The 26,026-nt window shown below is 42.6% G+C and overlaps 2 protein-coding genes across 2 annotated transcripts in view; both read left to right on the top strand.

Moving 5' to 3' along the window:
- gtpbp8 (GTP binding protein 8 (putative)) overlaps positions 1 to 13,880 on the top strand; it is a 45,569-nt gene extending 31,689 nt beyond the window's left edge. Inside the window, exons 7-9 of the mRNA XM_039745937.1 lie at positions 2,501 to 2,600; positions 9,468 to 9,586; positions 13,698 to 13,880. Of these exons, the coding sequence (XP_039601871.1) occupies positions 2,501 to 2,600; positions 9,468 to 9,586; positions 13,698 to 13,779 (301 nt within the window). The 3' untranslated portion in view covers positions 13,780 to 13,880. The remainder of the gene's footprint in view (positions 1 to 2,500; positions 2,601 to 9,467; positions 9,587 to 13,697) is intronic.
- Positions 13,881 to 24,196: 10,316 nt separating this feature from the next.
- slc10a2 (solute carrier family 10 member 2) overlaps positions 24,197 to 26,026 on the top strand; it is a 62,774-nt gene continuing 60,944 nt past the window's right edge. Inside the window, exon 1 of the mRNA XM_039745934.1 lies at positions 24,197 to 24,300. The gene's annotated coding sequence lies outside the window, so the exon portion shown is untranslated. The remainder of the gene's footprint in view (positions 24,301 to 26,026) is intronic.

Genomic DNA, 26,026 nt, shown 5'->3' on the forward strand with positions numbered 1-26,026 from the left:
TGATTTTACCTTATTATTTCTGGTATTTTATAATGTCAGTCGTATAAGTTGAATGCAGAAAGCTCACTCTATTGGTACAACAGATTATGATATGCTAATGCCCACTTGAGAGAGTAACCACGGAGCACGCGGCTGTTATTTTTTTTCTATGTATTGTGCCTACGTGACCACACGATAATAACCAAACTATTCCGAAGTGATGTTTGCGCTATTTTGTGTTTTTTGTATCTCACACCCTCATGCACCTTTATCGTAAGAGCATCCCCTATCCACCATGAAGTGTTCGATCAGAAGAAAATATGAAGCTGGTTTTAAATTAAAAGTCGTTGAAGTGGTGAAAGAAATTGGTAACTGTCCTGCAACAAAATTCGATTTGTCTGAGAAACTGGAGCGAAACGGGCGTATAAGTTAGGGCCTGATTTTATGATCGATTTTTTGGGTTTCAAGACCCGACTTTTATATGCGAGTATATACGGTAAATAATATGCAAAATGTATTCAGAATGAATGTTGTGTGGTATACCGGTAATAATAATTAAAAAAAAACTACACTACCAAATTTTTAAAATGGTACTACACCAGCATTTTCAAAAATTTAATACTGCTACTTCATGAAAATGTGACAGAATACAATACTATACAATTTATTTTTTTATAAATCTGTGCCGCAATGGGCTTTGACAGCCCCCCAGCCTTGACTCTAAGCAGACAATAAAACACCTTGTAGGGAAAAAAATGGAAGAAATCTCGGGAAAGGCAATTCAAAGGGAGACCCTTTTCCAGGTAGGTTGGGAGTGCAGTGGATGTCAAAAAAAAGTAGAATACACAGATCAGAACACAAGTAATCCTCAATGAAATATAAAAGTGCAATAGAAATATTATAAGTACAGAACAGAATTCAACAGTAGATGATATCACATCATAGGATTTGGATTTGTTCAGAGTCCTGGTTACCTCAGCCATCAAGCTGCCTCCTCTTATTGGCCATTCCACTGCTGAGTCAGCACTCGGCCGGCCAATCAGATACCAGGACCCCTCTACCCAATTATTCATGTGATCCTCCATCAGAGATGACTTTACCTTAAGCAGGTGGGCAGTGGCACCAAGTACCACATTTGAGTACCAAGAGGAGAAACAGAATAGGTGAGGTTAGTAACAAATTCTAACTATCATGTTACTTATGTTTTAGTGCTAATGACTAACAACAGAGATGCAGTCTGCACAGTTAATCAGCAGCTCTAGTCAGGGTGTGCTAAACTGAAGTAGTGAGTCTTTTAAAGCTGAGACCGAAGGTGCATCTCTTATAATAGCAGGCAGACCACTCCACAGTTTAGGGACCCTGTAACTAAAAGCTTGACCTCCCACTGTTATTTTATTGATCCTTGGAATCCTAAACAGACCAGCATCTTGAGATCTTAATGTGCGCTCAGGTCTGTAAGCCATGATAAGTTCAGACAAGTAAGCCATACCTAGGCTATTTAATGCTTTATATGTTAAAAGGAGGATTTTGAATTTTGCCCTAAACTTAACCAGGAGCCAGTGTAAGGATTTAAAGACAGGGGTTATGTGTTCGTATTTTCTTGTTCTTGTAGTAATTCTTGCAGCAGCATTTTGATTTAACTGGAAGATGTGTAAAGAACAGTGCAGATCAAAAAAGCAGGTGTCAGTTTGTACTGAGAAGAGGAGACGTTGTGCTGCAGGTTTGACCAAGCGAGTGGCAGGAAGAAAGTCATTCCTGAAAGGACAAAATAGGGCCTTGAAATTCTGCCTACGGACTACTGGAGACTGGATCCAAACTTGAAATCTTCATTTCATCATGCAGGGTGTTTGTATGCCGTTGGGTTGGTGACAGGATGGTACTTCAGTGTGTGACACCAGCTGTCAAACATGGAGGAGAAAGTGTGATGGTCTTGAGTTCTTTTGCTGGAAGCCGAGCTGGTGACTGGCACTAAGTGACTGGCATTCTGAATCAAAAGGGTTACCACAGTTTGGCTGTTACATCATGTAAAGGTGTAGGCGACTTTGATGAATCAAAAATCTGAATAACATTTTGTACACTTAATGATACCTTGACTTATTTTTGTTTGCCATTATTTATTTGTTCTATTCCTTGACTTCATAAAACATTAATATTAACATTAAACTTTGACCGTTTTCATGAAAAATTAAATGTTTTTAAAACTTTTTACTGGTAGTGTACATCTTCAAAAATAGAAAATGTTTTTTTTTTTAAAAAAAAGAAAAGTTAATTTCATTCCAGGAAGAACAGTAGTAAACATTTTTTAAGAGAGTTAGCCTTTATTTTTTAATTTTTGTATTTATTAGTAATTTCCTATGACTGTATATATACAGTGATCCTTAAGAACTGAAGTATTAGTTGCTTAGTTAAATGCTTTAAGATAATTTTTAAAAATGCATCCCCACTGCTGCTCTGATTTTGTAAAGAGTTTTGTTTTATGTTATTTACCCTGAAAGGCACTAACAGAAATTTCTTCTCAAAGTTTAAGACGAACATTTTTGCTGATCGACGGCTCAGTGGGAGTTCAGAAAGCTGACCGAATAGCACTGGACATGTGTGAAGAGTTTGGGATCCCTTATGTGGTAAGTAGCATTAAGTAGACCAAATTGCTGTCAGTTTATATAAAAATAATGTATGAGTGTTACCTTTTTGCTAGTAATAATAATAATAATAATTAATAATTCATTACATTTATATAGCGCTTTTTTATCAGTTACTCAAAGCGCTCAGCAATTGCAGGTTAAGTAGTGGTTTGTCTCATTTTATTTTTCCCTACATACAGTATTGCCCAAGTTAAGAGCTCTTAAACTTTCTAATCTGAGCTAGCAAAATACAAACCGGATTCCAAAAAAGTTGGGACACTAAACAAATTGTGAATAAAAACTGAATGCAATGATGTGGAGATGGCAAATGTCAATATTTTATTTGTAATAGAACGTAGATGACAGATCAAACGTTTAATCCAAGTAAATGTATCATTTTAAAGGAAAAATATGTTGATTCAAAATTTCACGGTGTCAACAAATCCCAAAAAAGTTGGGACAAGTAGCAATAAGAGGCTGGAAAAAGTAAATTTGAGCATAACGAAGAGCTGGAAGACCAATAAACACTAATTAGGTCAATTGGCAACATGATTGGGTATAAAAAGAGCTTCTCAGAGTGGCAGTGTCTCTCAGAAGCCAAGATGGGTAGAGGATCACCAATTCCCACAATGTTGCGCAGAAAGATAGTGGAGCAATATCAGAAAGGTGTTACCCAGGAAAAATTGCAAAGACTTTGCATCTATCATCATCAACTGTGCATAACATCATCCGAAGATTCAGAGAATCTGGAACAATCTCTGTGCGTAAGGGTCAAGGCCGTAAAACCATACTGGATGCCCGTGATCTCCGGGCCCTTAAACGACACTGCACCACAAACAGGAATGCTACTGTAAAGGAAATCACAGAATGGGCTCAGGAATACTTCCAGAAACCATTGTCAGTGAACACAATCCACCGTGCCATCTGCCGTTGCCAGCTGAAACTCTACAGTGCAAAGAAGAAGCCATTTCTAAGCAAGATCCACAAGCTCAGGCGTTGTCACTGGGCCAGGGATCATTTAAAATGGAGTGTGGCAAAATGGAAGACTGTTCTGTGGTCAGACAGTCACGATTCAAAGTTCTTTTTGGAAATCTGGGACGCCATGTCATCCGGACCAAAGAGGACAAGGACAACCCAAGTTGTTATCAACGCTCAGTTCAGAAGCCTGCATCTCTGATGGTATGGGGTTGCATGAGTGTGTGTGGCATGGGCAGCTTGCATGTCTGGAAAGGCACCATCAATGCAGAAAAATATATTCAGGTTCTAGAACAACATATGCTCCCATCCAGACGTCATCTCTTTCAGAGAAGACCCTGCATTTTTCAACAAGATAATGCCAGACCACATTCTGCATCAATCACAACATCATGGCTGCGTAGGAGAAGGATCCGGGTACTGAAATGGCCAGTCTGCAGTCCAGATCTTTCACCTATAGAGAACATTTGGCGCATCATAAAGAGGAAGGTGCGACAAAGAAGGCCCAAGACGATTGAACAGTTAGAGGCCTGTATTAGACAAGAATGGGAGAGCATTCCTATTTCTAAACTTGAGAAACTGGTCTCCTCGGTCCCCAGACGTCTGTTGAGTGTTGTAAGAAGAAGGGGAGATGCCACACAGTGGTGAAAATGGCCTTGTCCCAACTTTTTTGGGATTTGTTGACACCATGAAATTCTGAATCAACATATTTTTCCCTTAAAATGATACATTTTCTCAGTTTAAACTTTTGTTCCATGATTTATGTTCTATTCTGAATAAAATATTAGAAGTTGGCACCTCCACATCATTGCATTCAGTTTTTATTCACGATTTGTATAGTGTCCCAACTTTTTTGGAATCTGGTTTGTATGACAATGGTAGCATAATGGGACCTAAGAAGAGAATTATTACTACCAGGGCCCGAAATCCTTGCTGATTTGTCAGAATTATGGTGCAGACTTGCTCTGCGTTCTCGTTGATAGTGGATGTAGACTACCGTCCTGCTCTATGATATTCTTGATCTATGCGTAAGCACTCCACCATGGTGAAACACTTGGGTGGACAAAATCAAAGTAAAAGCTGTGATGTGGATGAGTAAAGCAGCTAACCTTGATGTCTGGAGAAGCATGGAAGAGACCAGAAGGGAGCTGATAGTGCCTTAAATGTGGTATATACAGTCACCGGCCACTTTATTAGGTACACACCTTGCTAGTATTGGGTTGGACCCTCTTTTGCCTTCAAAACTGCCATAATTCTTCAGGGCATTGATAAAACAAGGTGCAGGAAACATTCGTCAGAAATTGTGGTGCATATTGACATGAGAGCATCACGCAGTTCCTGGAAATGTGTTGGATGCACATCTATGATGTGAATCTTCCATTCCAGCACATCCCAAAGGTGTTCTATTGAATTGAGAGCCGATGACTCTGGAGGCCATTTGAGTCCAGTGAAAGCAGTTTGAGATGATTTGAGCTGACATGGCGCATTATCCTACTGGAAGGAGCCATCAGAAAATAAGTATACTGTGGTCATAAAGGGATGGACATGGTCAGTAACAATACTCCAGCAGTCTGTGGCATTTAAAAGATGCTTAGTTGGTACTAAGGGGACCAAAGTGTGACAAGAAAATATCCCCAATGCCATCACAGCACCACCACCAACCCCTGAACCGCTGATACAAGGCAGGATGGATCCATGCTTTCATGTTGTTGACATCAAATTCTGACCCTACCCTATGAATGTCGCAGCAGAACTCAAGGCTCATTAGACCTGGCAATGCTTTTCCAATCTCCTATTGTCCAATTTTGGTGAGCCTATGTAGGTAGATAGATAGATGGATGTGAATTGTTGCCTCAGTTGCCTGTTCTTAGCTGACAGGAGTGGCACCCTGGGTGGTCTCCTGCTGGTGTAGTCCGTCAACTTCAAGGTTCAACGTGTTTGTGTGTTCAGAGATGCTCTTCTGCAACGAGTGCTTATCTGAGTTACTGTTGATTTCTCTCAGGTTGAACCAGTCTGACCTCTGCCATCAACAAGGCATTTTTACCCAGAGAACTGCCACTCTCTGGATATTTTCACTTCTTCAGACCATTCTCTGTAAACTGTAGAGGTGGTTGTGCAAGAAAATCCCAGTAGAGCAGCAGTTCTGGCACCAATAACCATGCCACGTTCAATATCACTTCAGTCACCTTTTTCCCCATTCTGATGTTGGGTTTGAACTTCAGCTGGTGGTCTTAACAATGTCTACATGCCAAAATGCATTGAGTTGGCTGCCATGTGACTACCTGCTTAGATATTGGAGTTATTTGATTGTGTATATAGAACAGAGTGACTTTCACAGTTCCAAAACTAGTTGAAGTGCCAGCAGGGACGCACCGTTTAATTGTGCATCAACTAAATATAAACAAAAGGCAAAAAATTAGACATAGGCACGGTACCCACTACAACATAAACCAGGTGCTTAGGCAGCGTTCCGTTCCTTTCTAAGTCTACTGGTAGTTCTGTCCTGCTGAGAGTTCGGGTCATTAGTGTGACACCTTCTTCTGGGGGACATGCTGTTTTATATGATGCAGTCCAGTAGAGATGAGACTTATGGGAGTTATGGGGGTGTGGTCTGTCAATCTTCTGGGCCATCCACTCTGAACTAAAGAACCCCTGCTGGTCACCACTCTTAATGTCACCTGATTCTGATTGAGTTCCTCACACCATCACCCTCTATTTCAGGGGTGCCCACACTTTTTCGGCTTGCGAGCTACTTTTAAAATGACCAGGTCAAAATGATCTACCCACATTAAAAATGTTTTTATATATATATATATATATATATATATATATATATACACACACACACACACTGAGTATCAGAGGTGGGTAGTAACGAGTTACATTTACTCCGTTACATTTACTTGAGTAACTTTTTAAAAAACTTGTACTTCTAAGAGTAGTTTTACTACACCATACTTTTTACATTTACTTGAGTACAGTTGTGAAGAAGAAATGCTGCTCTTACTCTACTACTTTGGGCAACACTCAACTCGTTACTTTTTTCCATTAGATAAAGTCTGACAGACAATTTTCAGTCTGCTCTGTGTAGCGGATGCTGTCAAGTTGCCCACATGCCTTCCATTACGTCTCCAGCTTTGACGCGAGGTTTTGGATGTTCCCCAAATCAAGGAGCTGCAGCTTTGAGGACAAATGTTGCATTTTTCGTTTGAAAGCATTAACTGAGCTAATTATATTGACCATATTGGTTTTCTCTTTTCCTTGCAGCTATAAATTAAGCTCATTCAACATGTTGGTCAGATAGGAAAAAAAAATGCCAAGTGTAGCGGCCATTGATCGTTATTAAGTTGCTTGTGTTCTGCATGTTTAGTGACAAGGAGAAACTCCTTTTCTCCAGCCAGGGGTCTTGAAATCTCAGCAGGAATTTCTCTCTGGCCATCTGCCTCAATGAAGGCATCTTTTATCATCTCTCCATCTTGGAAGGACTTCTTATGCTTAATGATTGAGTAGCTCACCCGGAACGAAGCTTCAATGTGTCTGCCTTTGCTTTTGAATTCAGCCAAGTGAAAAATGACGGCTCTCCGATTAACTGAGATTTTAGCTCCTTCTCCTTTCTCTTTCTCAGATCGCTTTTCAGAAGGAAATCAGTTTCGTAGTTTTTATGAGCAGTTCAAAAGTGCCTTTCCACATTTTCCTTCTTTGGAATAGCAATGATAGATTGACAGATCAGACAAACACACTTCGATTGTGACATTGTGAGAAAAAAAAATCTTCTTCCAATTCCACATCCAGCCCATAACCTACAAATTTATTTTTTAATTCCTTCATTAGTCGATATAAATTGGAAGGCTAACAAGATCACTTAGATAGCCGGAGTTTTGCAGTAGCTCGCGCATTTGATCGTGCGTACGGGATGACCAGTGTGTTAGAAGAGAAGAGATCTCAGACTGGCCGCCGTGTATGTCAATCAAGTGGCAGATGCCATAGGGAGGATATACAGGTATAATAGACTAACATTTAAAAAAAAAAAAAGTTTTTTTGAATGCAACGCGATCTACCTGCACTACCTTTCCGATCTACCGGTTGACGTATTGGGCACCCCTGCTCTACTTCCTGTGTCTGAGCGAATTCTGCGCCCATCTACACACCACACCCTGAACTGCCCCTTCTTTTAGTTTGATGCCCACCCTGTCATGTGTGGTTGTCTCCACACACTGAGGAGAGGCAAGACACATGACAGCCCACATGGAGTTTGCTAAAAGACACCTAAAGGACTCTGAGATGGTGAGAAATAAGATTCTCTGGTCTGATGAGACCAAGATAGAACTTTTTGGCCTTAATTCTAAGCGGTATGTGTGGAGACAACCAGGCACTGCTCATCACTTGTCCAATACAGTCCCCACAGTGAAGCATGGCGGTGGCAGCATCATGCTGTGCGGGTGTTCTCCAGAGTGCTAAGGACCTCAGACTGGGCCGAAGGTTTACCTTCCAACAAGACAATGACCCTAAGCACACAGCTAAAATAACAAAAGAGTGGCTTCACAACAACTCTGTGACTGACTGTTCTTGAATGGCCCAGCCAGAGCCCTGACTTAAACCCAATTGAGCATCTCTGGAGAGACCTAAAAATGGCTGTCCACCAACGTTTACCATCCAACCTGACAGAACTGGAGAGGATCTGCAAGGAGGAATGGCAGAGGATCCCCAAATCCAGGTGTGTAAAACTTGTTGCATCTTTCCCAAGAAGACTCATGGCTGTATTAGCTCAAAAGGGGGCTTCTACTAAATACTGAGCAAAGGGGCTGAATACTTAGGACCATGTGATATTTAAGTTTTTCTTTTTTAATAAATCTGCAACAATTTCTAAAATTCTTTTTTTTGTCTGTCAATATGGAGTGCTGTGTGTACATTAATGAGGGAAAAAAATTAATTTAAATGATTTTAGCAAATGGCTGCAATATAACAAAGAGTGAAAAATTGAAGGGGGTCTGAATACTTTCCGTACCCACTGTATATTCCAATGGTTTATATCTGAACTCCCTAACCTTCTTAAGAATTTGATGATAAATGTGATCTTGTCCATCTGGTTGTGACGATGCAGGTTCCGCTCCATGCTCCCGTCTTGCTTCTGGGAGCTCTGAACCTGACACCGTCGGTAATGTCACCAATGAGCTAGACAGTGAGGCACAACAATGAAGCAAGGGGATGGTGCAAAAAGTGCAAAGTGCTTTTATTAAAACAACAATCAAAATCTTAACAGTGTTCAAATAAATAAGTGCAGTGTCCCTCAAAGTTCCTTCAAATAAATAATCCAATAAAACGAGGTGAATTGTGGAGATTAAAAACAATAAATAAATCATTAAAAAAAAAACGAGGTTTAAACAATGGCAGGAAGCCGTCCTTTTAAAACCGATCCTGGTGCCTTTCTACTGGTTACTCCCCTGCTTCTCCCATCCAGGCTATGCACCAGGGGAGCCACCCTACCTGCAGCTGACCTTCTTTCTACCTTCTCCTGCTGGTCTGTTCGCCCCGCCGATCCCGGCCACACGTACCACGCCCCCTCTCTAAGCCGCGAGTGTAGCGATTATTTATTTTAAAAAGAGGCCTTTTTGACGTGAGCTGTGGACCCGCTACACCACACTGCTTTGGAAGTTTCTACACATTTATGAGATTATGCATTTGGTCAAATATGAAAGTTGTCACATGATTTATAAAGTTGATCAAACTGGAGTAGAAGCAGAGAGATGAAGAAGGCTCTAATTTGCCTCAGACGTCATTATACTACAAATACGTTAAAAAAGAATTAAAGAAGAGCTTTAACAGGGAATACCCTGTTGGTGTGCTTTTTATTTTTACAGTTTTCTGTTTTGTTTTTTTTTTACTTTTTCATAGATTGTATTCACAAAAATTGACAAGGCTAAGCAAGGGGAATTGTTACGCCATATACTGGAAATGCAGAACATAATCGAAGATCACACTACTGGATGCTTCCCTCAGCCTTTCCTAGTCAGGTAATGTAGTGTTGTAATAAACCTTTACCACAAAATGTAGATAGCATGAAAATGTATAATGTTTTTACAGTAAATTATCTTGTAATTTTATAGTTTTTGGAGCAAACTCTGTCTATCAAATGGTTTTGTCTTTTAAAATGTCAGTGATTGCTGTTACATCATCATCAAGTTGTAAACACTTGTCTGCAGCATTCTTTACAAGTCATTCCTTTTCTTGTATGCTTGTCATGTTTCCCCCACTTTTAAATTACATACTACTAATTTAATTTTGATCTCCACGTTGACCTATTTATATCATTATACTGTGCCCATTTCATCATAATATAAGTGGATGTTTTCCATTACACTATTGTAATTATCACTTTTGTTTTACATTATGTGCCTTTAAATACGTATTGGTTCTTCCTTGCGTCCATCCATTTTTCATAATTATCTTGAAGGGGATAAGAGCTTCTCCCAGTAGTGTCATGTCATGGAGAAATGGTGAATGTGGGACACCATTCCATCACAGGCTCTACTTCTCGTACACTTTTTGTTCATTCAGTTATTTTCCACATCTTCTTAGTCCAGTAGAAAGTTATTGTGGGGTGGGAATGTCATTCAGCAGGATACAATAAATCGTAGGACATCCTTACGTACCCCACTCATTGGGTGAAGTTCAAGCTTCTTTTCGTTTGTCCACAGCACAAGATTTTCGCTTGTCACCCGTACACTGGTAACATCCATTCCATCCATTATCCAACCCGCTATATCTTAACTACAGGGTCACGGGGGTCTGCTGGAGCCAATCCCAGCCAACACAGGGAGCAAGGCAGGGAACAAACCCCGGGCAGGGCGCCAGTCAACCGCAGGGCACACACACACCAAGCACACACTAGAGACAATTTAGAATCACCAATTCACCTAACCTGCATGTCTTTGGACTGTGGGAGTAAACCCGAGTACCCGAAGGAAACCCACGCAGACACGGGGAGAACATGCAAACTCCACGCAGGAAGGACCCAGAAAGCGAACCCAGTTCTCCTAACTGCGAGACAGCAGCGCTACCCACTGCACCAACACTGGTAACAGTAGTACACTGTGTGCACAATTATTAGGCAAGTTGTATTTTTGAGGATTAATTTTAATATGGAACAAACACAGTGCTATCAGTCAATCCAAAATGTTAATAAACCTGAAACCTGAATGTTTCACAATGGAAATGTGAGTGTGAACATCATCAGGGGAATACATATGTGCACAATTATTAGGCAACTATTAGTGTGCAGATTTATTATGCAACTAAAGGAAAAATGAAAATTTTCCCATCTCACTTGTTTATTTTCATCTGTTATAGTGAGAATAATAAACAAACACCTCAAAATTTACAAATAAACATCTCTGACATTTCAAAAAAATCAATCAATCAATCAATGACCAATATAGCCACCCTTCTTTCCAATAACAGTCATAAGCCTTTCCATTCATGGAGTCTGTCAGTTTCTTGATCTGTTGACGATCAGCTTTTTGTGGAGCAGTGACTACAGCCTCCCAGACACTCTTCAGAGAGGTGTATTGTTTTTCTCCCCCGTAAATCTAGCGTTTAAGAAGTGCCCACAAGTTCTCGATAGGGTTTAGGTCAGATGAGGAAGGGGGGCCATGTCATTATTCCTTCATCTTTAAGGCCTTTACTGGCTGGCCACGCAGTGGAGAACTTCGATGCAAGTGATGGAGCATTGGCCTGCATAAAAATCATGGTCAAAGATGTAGTCTTTTTCCTGTATCACTGTTTGAAGAAAGTGTCTTGAAAAACTGGCAGTAGGTTTGGGAGTTGATTTTGAGTTCATCTTCAATGCAAAAGGTCCAACTAGCTCATCTTTAAAAATACCAGCTCATACCAGTACCCCACCTCCACGTTGGAGTGGAGCTCTGTGCCCATTACTGATCCACAGGTCCATCCATCTGGTCCATCAAGAGTCACTCTCATCTCATGGTCCATAAAACCTTTGAAAAAATCTGTCTTCAGATATTTCTTGGCCCAGTTTTGACGTTTCAACTTATGTTTCTTGTTCAGTGGTGGTTGGGTTTCAGCCCTCCTTACCTTGGCCATGTCTTTGAGCACTGAACACCTTGTACTTCTGGGCACTCCAGGTAGGTTGCAGCTCTGGAATATGAAAGTACTGGAGGATAATGGGTTCCTGGTAGCTTCACGTTTGATTCTTCTCAAATCTTTGGCAGCTAATTTGCGTCTTTTGTTCTCAACACGTTTCTTGCGACCCTGTTGACTATTTGCAACAAAATGTTTGATGGTTCTGTGATCACACACCAATATCTTAGCAATTCCAAAAGTGCTGCATCCCTCTGAAAGACTTTTTACAAGTTTTGACTTTTCAGAGTCAGTTAAATCTCTTTTTTGGCCCATTTTGCCCGAGGAAAACTAGCTGCCTAATAATTCTGCACACCTTGATATAGGGTGTTGATCTCCTTAGGCCACACCCTCCCTCATTACACAAATACACATCACCTGACGTGCTTAAATCCAATAAGCATTCAAGTTAATACAGCTTGGAGTTGGAATATACGCATTAAAAATGATGATATGGTCAAAATACTCACTTGCCTAATAATTGTGCACACAGTGTACGATAAACATAGCAGTGTGGTATGAAGTGTTTGTGGCAATGCGCCATTTTAAATAAATAATTTATTAAAGGGGCTCCGGCTTTAGAGGAGAGCAGGTGAATCTGGCACCGTGGTGGAGTGGCCCTGGGGAGTAATTGGGGGCAATCAGGAAATTGTGCGTTCAAATGCAGACACACATGGTTCAGTGGATTGCCTCATTAGCACTCTGGGGTCTGCCATCGACACAACTGCATCCCTTTCTGTATACAAAAAGGAGTCCGGGCGAGAAGACAACCATGAGTGAGAGGGCAGTATCAGGGGGGCCTGAGCCAGTGGGATGAAGGAGAAGGCAGGGCAGTTGGTAGCAATCGACACTCCAGAGGTAAATCCTCTCCCGCTGATCACTGTGGAAGAGTGAGGTCCAATAGAGGTGTTCTTCCTAGGGATCGCAGAAATGCTAGGAGAGCCTGTTGAAGGATGGAAGGACAGCCGACTCTGAGCAGTCCAGCAAACACCTGGGGAGGCAGTCAGGACAGAAGCCGGAAATAGAAAGCATAGCTGCAGACATCGCCACCGTTTGCAAGATCTGTTGAGTGAGCTGCAGAGGCAGGGAGTGAAAGACGCGCTGGGCTCAGAAAGAACGAAAGAACAGAGCAGTAGAACTGATTCCGGTTTTATCAGGAGTATTTATAGGATTTCAACGTATGGACTTTTATTAATTTTTATGATATTCATTTAATAAAAAGCACTGCACTTTGGACACTGTGTTCCTTTGTCTATGAATAAAAGCACTCGGCACTTCACACCTACTTCTTGCATGACCGTGTGTGTCTTCTTTTGCTTGGCCCATCCTCGGACATGTTACAGATGGTTCCGAGTTCAAGTGCTGCAAAAAGATGTCCAGCCAATCCGGTACATCACAGGGAGACATTAAATATCCAAAACTCAACATCAGACCCGTAGCTATAAGGTCCGCCCATGGTCAGTAGAAGTGACTGTGGAGTAGCTTCATAATCCGAGGATAAAATCTGCTTCTGACTCAGTAACTCTAGAATTGCTGAGGCTTTTAATATTGTTATTATTTTCTTCTTTTTTGAGGCAGTCTGTGTGTGTTATATATTTGTCCTGAAGAGAATATTCTAAGCCCTCTGTAGTGCCCTGTAACCCTGGACTGAACAGGTGGCTTAGAGTTTTATAGCCTTACATTCTGAAAAATGGCGAGGCTCCATTTCCGAGTGCTAATGACGCACAGATGTTGTCAGTCTGCCTACTGTGGGTGTGTGGGGATGTGAGAAACGAGAAATATTAGAAAAAAACTCAACGCTGAATGTAACTGAGCTGAGTGTCAAAGTTGAGACCCTGCACCGTTGACACAGCACAGATAGCCACAGTTCCCCCTTTGTTAAAATCTGCACTGTGAACAAAGAGTGCGATTGGTTTCAATATTCCCAGGAGCAGCCCCCCTACCATTGGTGTCTTAAAATCCATTTGTTTTGCTTGTGTTCCACAGTTCTGTGCAGTTTTCTGGGATACACCTGTTAAGATGCTTCATTGCCCATGTGACTGGGAATCTCTCACTGCGGCTGACGTGACCCCACCCTTGGAAGACCAGAAACAAGCCTGGAAAGTAGCTTAGAGAAAATATTAAAGTGAATAATATTTAAGTATTATTTTTTTCACAATTTAAATAATAAAGCTGTATATTTTTTAAATAATGTTTGTCGTTTGGTTGTTGCCTCTGTGAAACTTGCCCGTTCTCACTTTGTCTTTGTGGTTTTCCTTCAGGTCAGGGGTGTTCAAGTTTAGTCCTGGAGGACTACATTGACTACAGGTTTTTATTGCAATCCTATCCTGAGTTCGGTTGAAATGTGGGTGGGAACGATTAGAGTGATGTTACGCAACCTTTTTGGTGTCGTAATCCACTCTTCCCCCATCCAGGTGTCTTCACAACCCACCAAAGAATGGGTGGGTGGTGTCCCCCTTGGTGAACTGAGTGTGATCGTCAGAGCTTTGGATTCGCCTCAGTGACTCGAGCACAATTGTCAGAGTGGTGGCAGGGAAAGTTATCGTTCCAGTGATCGTGCTCGACCCACTACTGTGGTGACACACTTTAGGGTCCGTGGCGTTGAGTGGTTTTTAAATCGATAAACGGCAAGTTCAGGCTCAAAATACATATTTGTGTGAGTGGTAGAATTGTATAGTGGCTCCAGGGTGTTAAATGAATAATCGACCTGCCCAACACCAACGTGCAAATGTGCGTGGCAGCCAGTTGTCTCCTTAGCACTCTGATAGGCTTCCATGAGCGGAATGGCCAGTTGTCATCTTGATTGGTCTAATGCAGGGGTTCTCAAACTCGGTCCTGGGGGACCCCCTGTGGCTGCAGGTTTTTGTTCCAACCAGCCTCTGTTTTTAATTGGACTCCTGGGCTAATTAAGTGAACTGTTGTTTCCCAGATTTCCTGTTTTGGGAACAATATACAAATTAAAAAACTAAGTTTGGTAAAAAAAAAAAAAAAAGTATTAAATTGTACTAGGCAGTTCTATGTATTTTTTTTTCTTTTTAACAGTATTTTCATCTTGTTTGTCATTCTTCTTTTCTAGGTGTTCTAATTGTTTAATTAATCTGTTATGTATTACTTTGTGGGGCTGACGCTAAAGTAGTTGCAGCCTTTCACGATTGAGTGTTGTTTGCTTGGGTTTCTGCTCTGCTTGTTTTTAATTGTCAGTATTAAGATTCAATGAAGGGAGCAAACTGCACAGAGAAAGGGCGAAATATCATAAAAAGAGAGTTAAGCATTTAAATCCATAGCAAAAACAGAAATATTTCTAAGTTTCTTATAAATGTAAAAAATCATGCTGCTGTGCTTTTCTGAATAAAAGATAAATCCATCCATTTTCTAACCCGCTGAATCCGAACACAGGGTCACGGGGGTCAGCTGGAGCCAATCCCAGCCAACACAGGGCACAAGGCAGGAACCAGTCCTGGGCAGGGTGCCAACCCACCGCAGATAAAAGATAAATATTACCAGCTAATGAAATGAGATCAGTACTATCAGGTGTTGCACTGATTAGGAGTCTGGATGGAACAAAAACCTGCAGCCACAGGAGTCCCCCAGGACCGAGTTTGAGCACCCCAGTCTAATGTTCTACTGCTCTGTTACAGTAACAATTGGGTTCTTGGTCACCTCCCAGACCAAAGCCCCTCTTGTTCATTCTGGTCTTTAGGTGGGCCATCGCTAAGCCCCAGACCCAGCTGCACAGGTACAGAATCAATTTGGAGTGTTTTAATTTAACAAAGTGCCTTTCCACAGGCTTCATTTTCCCATTTCTCTGCACAAACAAATCCTTTCTTTTGTTCTCCTTCTACGCTTTACTCCTCCTTTCTCCGCTCTCAACTCTGACTCCCAGGCCAAGTGGAGGGCTCTCCCGTTTAACTTCCAGTACTCAAGCTAGCACTTCTGACTTAGGCAGGGCACCCCTGGTCACTCGGGAGTCAATTCCCAGCAGCTCTCCCTGGTGGCTGCCACGTAACTGACAACAACAACAACAACATCATTTATTTCTATAGCACATTTTCATACAAACAGTAGCTCAAAGTGCTTTACATATTAAAGAATAGAAAAATGAAAGGCACAATTATAAGACAAAATAAATCAACATTAATTAACATCGAATAGGAGTAAGGTTCAATGGCCAGGGGGGGACAGAGAAAACAAAAAAACTCCAGACGGCTGGAGAAAAAATAAAATCTGTAGGGATTCCAGACCATGAGACCCCTGACCAGTCCCCTCTGGGCATTCTACCTAACATAAATGAAACAGTCCTCTTTGATTTAGGATTCTCACGGAAGGGCTTGATGATGATGATGGTCACGTAGACTTCTGGCTTTTAATCCGTCCATCATTGTTGGAGCATCATGAAGCTTTGAGTAGGTGGTGGTGGCGCAGGTCACCACCACAAAGAAACCAGAAAAAGAAACAGAAAAGAGAGTAGGGGTCAGTACCGATTTTAGAGCCACCATGAATAGTTATTTTGAGGAAATTGAACATATAGAGTATCAGGATTAAGTTAAATTAAGATTAAAATGAAGTTATAAAAAGGCCATGTTACAGTAATGTGTTTTCAGCAGTGTTTTAAAGTGCTCTACTGTATCAGCCTGGCGAATTCCTATTGGCAGGCTATTCCAGATTTTAGGTGCATAGCAGCAGAAGGCCGCCTCACCACTTCTTTAAAGTTTTGTTCTTGGAATTCTAAGGAGACACTCATTTGAGGATCTGACGGGGCAGCAACTCCCATGCTGCTCTGTGAGAGTCCACACAAAGGCCTACCACAATGTGCCTCCTGGCACAGAGGGTGAAGATTTCAGCTCCCTTCCTGACCATCTCTTATTGTGGCTATCAGTCCTGGTAAGGAAGCAGGGTTTATCCCATTCAGTTTGGCCAGACAGCCAATTCTTGGAAGAGTCCTGGGGGTTCCAAACTTCTTCCATTTTACAATTCTTGAGGCCAGTGTCCCACTGGGAGCACTGAAAGCTTTCAAACTGGTTGCACCCCCTTGATCTGACTTATACCTCACCACAATTTGATCACAGAGGTCTACAGAGAGTTCCTGGGACTTCATGGCTTGGTTTTTTTTTCCTGAGATGCGATATGAATTGTGGGACCTTCTATACGCAGGCACACGTGTGTGAAATTCAGTTTACCACGGATGGACTTCAATCAAGTTCTAGAAACAACAGAAGGAGAATCAAAGCAAGCAGGGATTACCTGTGCACACTGTGGAGGGCCACAGCAAAGGGTCTCGGAATACTTCTAGGAGGGAGAGATTTCACCTTTTGTTTTTTAATAAATTTATAAACTGTTCTGAAGACATCTGATCACTTGGTCATTATGGGTTAATGAGTATAGCTGGTGGGTCAAAAATAGCGAATCTCTCCGTTTAAAATTAAGTCTACAACTCAATAACATACAGAAGGGAAAAAGGTCTGAATCCATTGGAAACATCAAGTTGGGTTAGTGTGTAGATGATACCACCCTGAATAGAAGGGCAAATGATGTCGAATGGACCTGGACAACATACAGACCTGAGAATGACGAGTGAACCGTAATGTGAGGAAATGGAATTTATTAAATGGAGTTGAATATTTCATGAATCCACAGTGTTTGAGTAAAAGTATACAGTGCCCTCCATAACGTTTGGGACAAAGAGACCTTTTCTCCTTGATTTCCCCCCCTGCTCCACAGACTTTCACTGAAGGGGATTTGCAGACATTTCAGTCACCCTAAACTTTTTCGTGCATGGTCTCCACATTTCAGGGCACCATCATGTTTGGGACAATTGGCATCGCAGGTGTTTGTGATTCCTCAGGTGTGTTTCATGGCTTCATAAGACACCTCGGCCTGCTTCTACCCTTTGGAGTCTGGAGTTGCGATTGTTCAACATGAGGACAAGAGCTGTGCCAATGAAAGTCAATAAAGCTGTCATGAGACTGAAGAACAAGTATCCATTAGAGACATCAGTAAAACCTTAGGATGACCAAAGTCGTCTTCATCATGAAGAAGAAAGAAAACACTGGTGGGCTCAGCAATCACAAAGGGACTGCTAGGCCAAGGAAGACCTCCACTGCTGATGACAGAAGAGTCCCTCACTTTGGTAGAGAAAAAGCAACAAACTCCTGTCTGACAGATCAGAAACCATCTTTGGGGGCTGATGTGAACGTGTCGGAGACAACTATCAGCAGAAGATTTCATGAACGGAAACAGAGGCCACACTGCAAGATGGAGAACACTAGAACAGGATGGCCGGATTACAGTTTGTGACAAAGGACTTCAAAAAGCCTGCAAAATTCTGGGAAAAGGTCTTGTGGAAAGACAAGACAAAGATGAACCTCATCAGAGTGATGGTGAGAGCAACATTTGGAGATCAAAAGGAGAGATCCAAAGCAGACCACCTCATCTGTTAAACATGGCAGTGCTGGGGGTGTTATGGCCTGGGCATGTATGGCTGCCACAGGTTCTGGCACACTTCATTGATAGTGGAACTGCTGATGGCAGTGGCACAACAAATTCTTAGGTGTAGAGAAACATCTGATCTGCTCACGTTCCAGTAGATGCCTCCAAATTCCTTATATGGCGCTTCCACCAGCAACAATAGAATGAGCCAAACATTCTGCTGAGGCAACACTGGTTTATCAAAGCTAAAAAATGGAAATTTCTGGAATGGCCAAAGAAGTCACCTGATTTTAATCCAATTGAGCAGACCTTCTTTATGCTGAAGGGAAAACTTAAGGGGATAAGCCCCCTGAAACAAGCAGGAGCTGAAGGTGGCTGCATGAGAGGCTTGGCAGAACATCATCAGAGAAAATCAGGGATGGGCTCTGTGCAGCTGATGGATGGAGGTCTCCATTTAGCTCATTCTGCAAAGTTCTTGCCTGTGTGTCACCCCATCACTTAATCTTCAAACTCAGATGCTTTGTAATGTAAGTTCACAGCAGTTCAATTGGCGACAAGGGTGGGATTTGCACTGTGGACTGGACTGTAGAGGCAATGCTATGCAAAGAAGCTGGCAGCTGACACACACACAGAGAGAGAGAGAGGGGAGCAACTGGTGTCACCAGGGAAGCATGTCATCCTGTATGACAAGATCATGAGCAAACATTCTGTTGAGGCAGCACTGAAGTTTTTCAAAGCTAACAAAATGGAAAACCATTAAATGGCCAAGCCAGTCACCCAATTTAATTCCAATTAAGTAGGCCTTCCATATGCTGAAGTGAAAGTTTAAGGGGACAAGACCCTCGCAAACAAGCAGCAGCTGAAGATGGGTGCATGAGAGGCTTGGCATAGCATTACCAGAGAACAGCCCCAGTGCCTGGTGATGTCTATGAATGGCAGACTTTAAGAAGTCATTGCCAAAAGTATTGGGGACCCCCCCCCCAATATCATTGAATTCAGGTGTTCCAGTCACTTCCATGGCCACAGGTGGATATAATCGAGCACCTCGACATGCAGATGGCTTCTACAAATATTTGTGAAAGAATGGCTCACTCTCAGGAGCTCAGTGGTACCGTGAGAGGATGCCACCTGTGCAGTAAGTCCATTTGTGAAATTTCATCGCTACTAAATATTCCGACGGTCAACTGTTAGTGGTATTTTAACAAAGTGGAAGTAACTGGGAACAACAGCAACTCGGCCACAAAGTGGTAGGCCACTTCAAATCACAGTGGAAACAGCGCATGCTGAGGTGGGCAGAAGTCGCCAACTTTCTGCAGCGTCAACAGTAACAGACCTGCAAAAGCTCGAGAACATTGTAGCATAGAGAGAGACCTCCATGGAATGGGTCTCCATGGCCGAGCAGCTGCAGCCAAGCCTGACATCACCAAGTGCAATGCAAAGTTTCGGATGCAGTGCTGTAAAGCCCACCGCCCGCCACTGGACTCAAGAGCAGTGCAGATGTGTCCTCTGGAGTAACGAATCACGTGATCTGATGGATGACTGTGGCCAGGAGAATGGGATTCGCCTGACTGCATTGTGCCAAGTGGAAAGTTTGGTGGAGGGGGGATTATGGGCCCCCTAGTTCTTTACTGCATTACTGTACATTACCTTAACATGGCTTTCTCATAGCTTCATCTTAGTTTAATCCTGATGCTCTGTATATTCAATTAATTATCATTATTATTCATATTCAAAATCCGTACTAACCCCTACTCTCTCTTCTGTTATTTTTCCGGTTTTCTGGGGTTGCAACCTGTGGCACCACCACCTAATCAAAGCACCGTGATGTCCCTACATTGATGGATTAAAGGCCAGACATCCACATGACTGTCATCATCAAGTCCTTCTATGAGAACCCTAAATACAATGAGGACTGAGTGAGGACATTTGTGATGGATAGATACTTTATTAATCCCAAGGGGAAATCCCCACACTCCAGCAGCAGCATACTGATAAAGAACAATATTAAATTAAAGAGTGATAACAATGCAGGTATAACAGACAACAACTTTGTATAATGTTAACGTTTACCCCCCCAGATGGAATTGAAGAGTCTCATAGTGTGGGGTCTCCTCAGTCTGTCAGTGGAGCAGGACGGTGACAGCAGTCTGTCTGTCGCTGAAGTTGCTCCTCTGTCTGGAGATGATCCTGTTCAGTGGATGCAGTGGATTCTCCATGATTGACAGGAGTCTGCTCAGCCCATCGCTCTGCCACGGATGTCAAACTGTCCAGCTCCGTGCCTACAATAGAGCCTGCCTTCCTCACCAGTTTGTCCCTCATCTTTATGCTGCCTCCCCAGCACACCACTGAGTAGAAGATGGCACTCGCCACAACCGTCTTATAGAACATCTGCAGCATCTTATTACAGATGTTGAAGGACTCCAGTCTTCTAATGAAGTATAGTCGGCTCTGTCCTTTCTTACACAGAGCATCAGTATTGGCAGTCCAGTCCAGTTTATCATCCAGCTGCACTCCCAGGTATTTATAGGTCTGCACCTATATGATGATCACGGGGTCCATGACAGGCCTGGGCCTCCTAAAATCCACCACCAGCTCCTTGGTTTTGCTGGTGTTCAGTTGTTGGTGGTTTGAGTCGCACCATTTAACAAAGTCCTTGATTAGGTTCCTGTACTCCTCCTCCTGCCCACTCCTGATGCAGCCCATGATAGCAGTGTCGTCAACGAAGAAAGAGAAAATAACAACACAGCTAAAAACGTAGCGACAAATTTCGGCAAAAGTTAAATGCTTGTGTCATGAGCACGAGGCGGCTATGCAGTGTCTGCAACGGACGAGGCCATCCACCGTGCATAAGCTGCCTTACTGACATTGGCGGGCGAAGGAGCCACCGATTCTTCCTCTGCCCAGTGCCGCCACAAGCCTAGAGCCCCCTGAGTACTGCTGTAATAAATTATTTCATCGAAGTGCAACACATGTTTAATAACGTGCTTTAACTCCTATCATCATGAAAATGACATCACGTATACATCTCAGTATTTGAGTTATTCAGAGAGCTGTAATATCACAAATGTAATGGATTCTGTGTCCAGTTGGAGGAAGAGAGCCGGTTTAAGAAGCAAGTAGTGATTCACACACACAGAGCACATAGAAGATCAAATACAAAACAAAGCATGTAACGTGCTACTTTAATTACGATGTGATTTGAGAAACTGGTTAATTAAACGATTTTAAGATGAAGTTTACGATGTTCTACTTTAATGACAAAATAAACTACGTGATTAAAGTGGAAATGTCGAGATTGAAGTTGACATTTCGTGCTTTTTCCCCACCGTGTGCCTTTTTTTCTCTGTACCCTAATAAACTTTCATATGACACTCAGACAGTAAGCTACAACTCGCATTTTCACGGCGACTTTGATATGTGACTTGTTTTTTATTTCCGGCACTGTGTAATTTTGTGAACGTGAGCTTTCAAGTTTCTCCAACACGCTATGTCACTCGATCAACTTCATTTTGTTGATCATACCACGGTTTATTTGAACAAATAGTATGTTTTTCCTTTGCCTCCACTTGGTATTCGCTGAAATTCTTATATTTTCCCCTGTGCTTTTCCCATTGTCTTTTCACAGAAGGCTGAGCTTAAGAGTGATTTATATTGATTTGCATATTCAAATAGGCGTAATTCTGGGAGGAGTTGGGGCGTTACATAAAGCGAGCGCGTAGTTTTACGCCGATCGGGATTTATGTAGTGGAAGAACGTGGAAGTTGGAGTACGCACAGATTCCTGCATCTGGATTTTTCTGTGCGTAAACACATTTCGGCTTTTGTGCTTACAACAGGTTATAGTGCGAGTTCTACGAACGGCGTTATACATGAGGCCCCAGGACTCTTCCTAGAGCTGGCCAGCCATCTAAACTGAGTGATCGGGGGAGAAGGACCTTAGTCAGGGAGGTGACCAAGAACCCGACCCGATGGTCTCTCTGTCAGAGCTCCAGAGGTCCTTTGTGGAGAGAGGAGAACCTTCCAGAAGCAAAACCATCTCTGCAACAATCCACCAATCAGGCCTGTATGGTAGAGTGGCCAGACAGAAGCTACTCCTTAGTAAAAGGCACATGACAGCCCACTTGGAGTTTTACCAAAAGACACCTGAAGGACTCTCAGACCATGAGAAACAAAATTCTCTGATCTGATGAGACAAAGATTGAACTTTTTGGTGTGAATGCCAGGCATCATGTTTGGAGGAAACCAGGCACCACTCATCACCAGGCCAATACCATCCCTACAGTGAAGCATGGTGGTGGCAGCATCATGCTGTGGGAATGGAACTGGGAGACTAGTCAGGATAAAGGGAAAGATGACTACAGCAATGTACAGAGACATCCTGGATGAAAACCTGCTGCAGAGCGTAGACTGGGGCGACGGTTCATCTTTCAGCAGGACAACGACCCTCAGCACACAGCCAAGATATCAAAGGAGTGGCTTCAGGACAACTCTGTGAATGTCCTTGAGTGGCCCAGACTTGAATCCGATTGGACATCTCTGGAGAGATCTTAAAATGGCTGCGCACCGACGCTTCCCATCCAACCTGATGGAGCTTGAGAGGTGCTGCAAAGAGGAATGGGCGAAACTGGCCAAGGGTAGGTGTGCCCAGCTTGTGGCATCTTATTCAAAAAGACTTGAGGCTGGAATTGCTGCCAAAGGTGCATCGACAAAGTATTGAGCAAAGGCTGTGAATACTTATGTACATGGGATTTCTCAGTTTTTTTTATTTTTCATAAATTTGCAAAAACCTCAAGTAAACTTTTTTCATGTTGTCATTATAGGGTGTTATGTGTAGAATTCTGAGGAAACAAATGAATTTAATCCATTTTGGAATAAGGCTGTGACATAACAAAATGTGGAAAAAGTGATGCTCTGTGAATACTTTCTGGATGCACTGTACATCAATATAGTCAATAAATATGTAATATAATAAATAATAGATAATAGAGCACAGTGTGAGGTAGTACAGAAATGGCAGCGTGACTCAGTGTATGATAATATTTGTTTAGGACGTGTAAACAATGACAGGTCAGAATGTCAAAGTGCAAAATCCTTAAAGGTCAGTATGAGATCTTCAGTTCTTTTCTCCCTGCACACTCGTCTTTGCAGGACTGTGGTTTTCATGTATAAAAGTTCTGTTTTTAGAGGTGGTTGAGGCCGTGTGGGAGATCCCAGGGGGCAGCCTGGTGTTAAGGAGTCTGACAGCTTGGGGGTAAAAACTCTCCTGCAGCCTAGTAGATCTGGCTCTGATGCTGCAGTATCTTCTATTGGATGTCAGAAGTGTGTAAAGTCCATGTGAGAGGTGTGAGGGGTCCTGCACAATGCGGACACTGCGTTTGTAAAATATGTCCTGTAGTGAAGGGAGAGGCACCCCAATAATGTTCTCTGCTGTCTTCATTATCCTTTGCAGTCGGATATGTTGCAGTTGCCATACCAGACCGTGATGCAGCTGGTCAGGACACTCTCCATGGTGCCTCTGTAGAACATGGTGAGGATGGAAGGGGGAAGACCTGCTTGCTTCAGCCACCTCAGGATATTTAGTCTCTGCTTTGTGTATGTGACAAAGTGCTAAATATGACAATGACTTTAACAGTCCTGCCATTGCTGTGTCCAAACATTATGGTGCCCTGAAATGGAGGCATGTAGAAAACGTGTGTATGACAGAAATGTCTGCAAATCCTCTTAAATAAAAGTCTGCAGTGTGCACTTTAATCACGATGTCTGAATTGTTCGATCTGTCATTTCAAACTGTGGAGCAGAGGGGCAAATCAAGGACCAACGTGTCTTTGTGTCCCAAACGTTAGGGAGGGCCCTGCATCATCAATCCAAAATGTGTCCAAAATCTCTGTTAAAGATTCGGGTGAGGTTCAGTGACAATTGAGGAATCTCAGCCACAGCAGCACATGACACAAATGTTACGATGGCCTTTGGACTTTTCCTGTTAATGAAGACTTCATTTATGGAGAGATTGCCTTGTATGATAAAACGGCAATTCACTTTCTCTTCTTTCTCTTCCAGCCCGAAGTGAACAACTGTGAGACGCCGCTTAGCCATCTGCTGGCTTCTTCATTTGACGAGACTCACTTTATGGTGATCCGACTAGCGTGCTGGACGTCTTTGAAGTGGTAAGTGTGTCACATGACCCAAGGCTCATTTAGTAATTGTGCCTGAATTGCTAGTTGCAGCAATAAAAATGTTCCGCTGAAATCAATTTAATAGTTAAAAAGTGTGTGTGACGTGTCCTTAGGTGACCTTTACAGGGAGATGGCACATCAGCTTTTCTTTTCTTTTTATTTTTTTTTACCACGCTAATTTTAACTTCACCTGTTTGTCGTCTGGTACAAATCTTGTAATCGATATTTAACTCAAGTCCTATTGTCCAAATGACTTGAAATTCTACAAGGAGATAAGAAGCAAGATGAAGAGAGAGGTGGCAAAGCCTAAAGAAAAGGCGTATGATGAGTTGTATGAGAGGCTGGACACTAAGGAGAGAGAAAAAAGACCAGTGGGCTACAGAGAGGGGCTGAGCTGGGAAAGATGAGCAGCAGGTTAGGGTGATAAAGGATAAAGATGGAAACGTACTCACAAGTGAGGAGAGTGTGTTGAGCAGATGGAAAGAGAACTTTGAGGGGATGATGAATGAAGAGAACGAGAGAGAGAAGAGGTTGGATGATGTGGAGATAGATAGTGAATCAGGAAGTGCAACAGATTAGCAAGGAGGAAGTAAGGACAGCGATGAAGAGGATGAAAAATGGAAAGGCCGTTTGTCCAGATGACATACCTGTGGAAGCATGGAGGTGTCTAGGAGAGACGGCAGTGGAGTTTTTAACTGGATTGTTTAATGGAATCTTGGAAAGTGAGAGGATGATGAGAGGTGGAGAAGAAGTCTACTGGTACCGATATTTAAGAATAGGGGGGATGTGCAGGACTGCAGTAACTACAGGGGGATAAAATTGATGAGCCACAGCATGAAGTTATGGGAAAGAGTAGTGGAAGATCAGGTAAGAAGTGAGGTGATGATTAGTGAGCAGCAGGATGGTTTCATGCCAAGAAAGAGAACCACAGATGTGATGTTTGCTTTGAGGGTGTTGATGGAGAAGTAGAGAGAAGAACAGAAGGAGTTGCATTGCGTCTTTGTGGACCTGGAGAAAGAATATGACAGGGTGACAAGAGAGGAGCTGTGGTAGTGTTTGAGGAAGTTGGGAGTGGCAGAGAAGTACAGTAATGGTTGTACAGGATATGTACGAGGGAAGTGTGACTGTGGTGAGGTCTGCAGTGGGAGTGACGGAGGTGGGATTACATCAGAGATCTGCTCTGAGCTCTTTCTTATTTACAGTGGTCATGGACAGGCTGACAAACGAGATTAGACAAGAGTCTATGTGGACTATGATGTTTGCTGATGACATTGTGATCTGTAGTGACAGTAGGGAGAAGGTTGAGGAGACCCTGGAGAAGTGGAGATATGAGAGGAGAGGAATGAAGGTCAGTAGGAATAAGACAGAATACATGTGTGTGAATGAGAGGGAGGTCAGTGGAATGGTGAGGATGAAGGAGTGGAGTTGGTGAAGGTGGATGAGTTTAAATACTTGGGATCAACAGTACAGAGTAATGGGGATTGTGGAAAAGAAGTGAAGAAGAGAGTGCAGGCAGGGTGGAGTGGGTGGAGACGAGCGTCAGGAGTGAATTGTGACAGACGAGTGTCAGCAAGAGTGAAAGGGAAGGTCTACAGGACGGTAGTGAGACCAGCTGTGTTATATGGGCTGGAGACGGTGACACAGGAGACAGAGCTGGAGGTGGCAGAGTTAAAGATGCTAAGATTGGCATTGAGTGTGACGAGGATGGACAGGATTA

Source organism: Polypterus senegalus, chromosome 2, assembly GCF_016835505.1.
Source record: "Polypterus senegalus isolate Bchr_013 chromosome 2, ASM1683550v1, whole genome shotgun sequence".
In the NCBI taxonomy this organism is placed as follows: Eukaryota; Metazoa; Chordata; class Cladistia; order Polypteriformes; family Polypteridae; genus Polypterus; species Polypterus senegalus.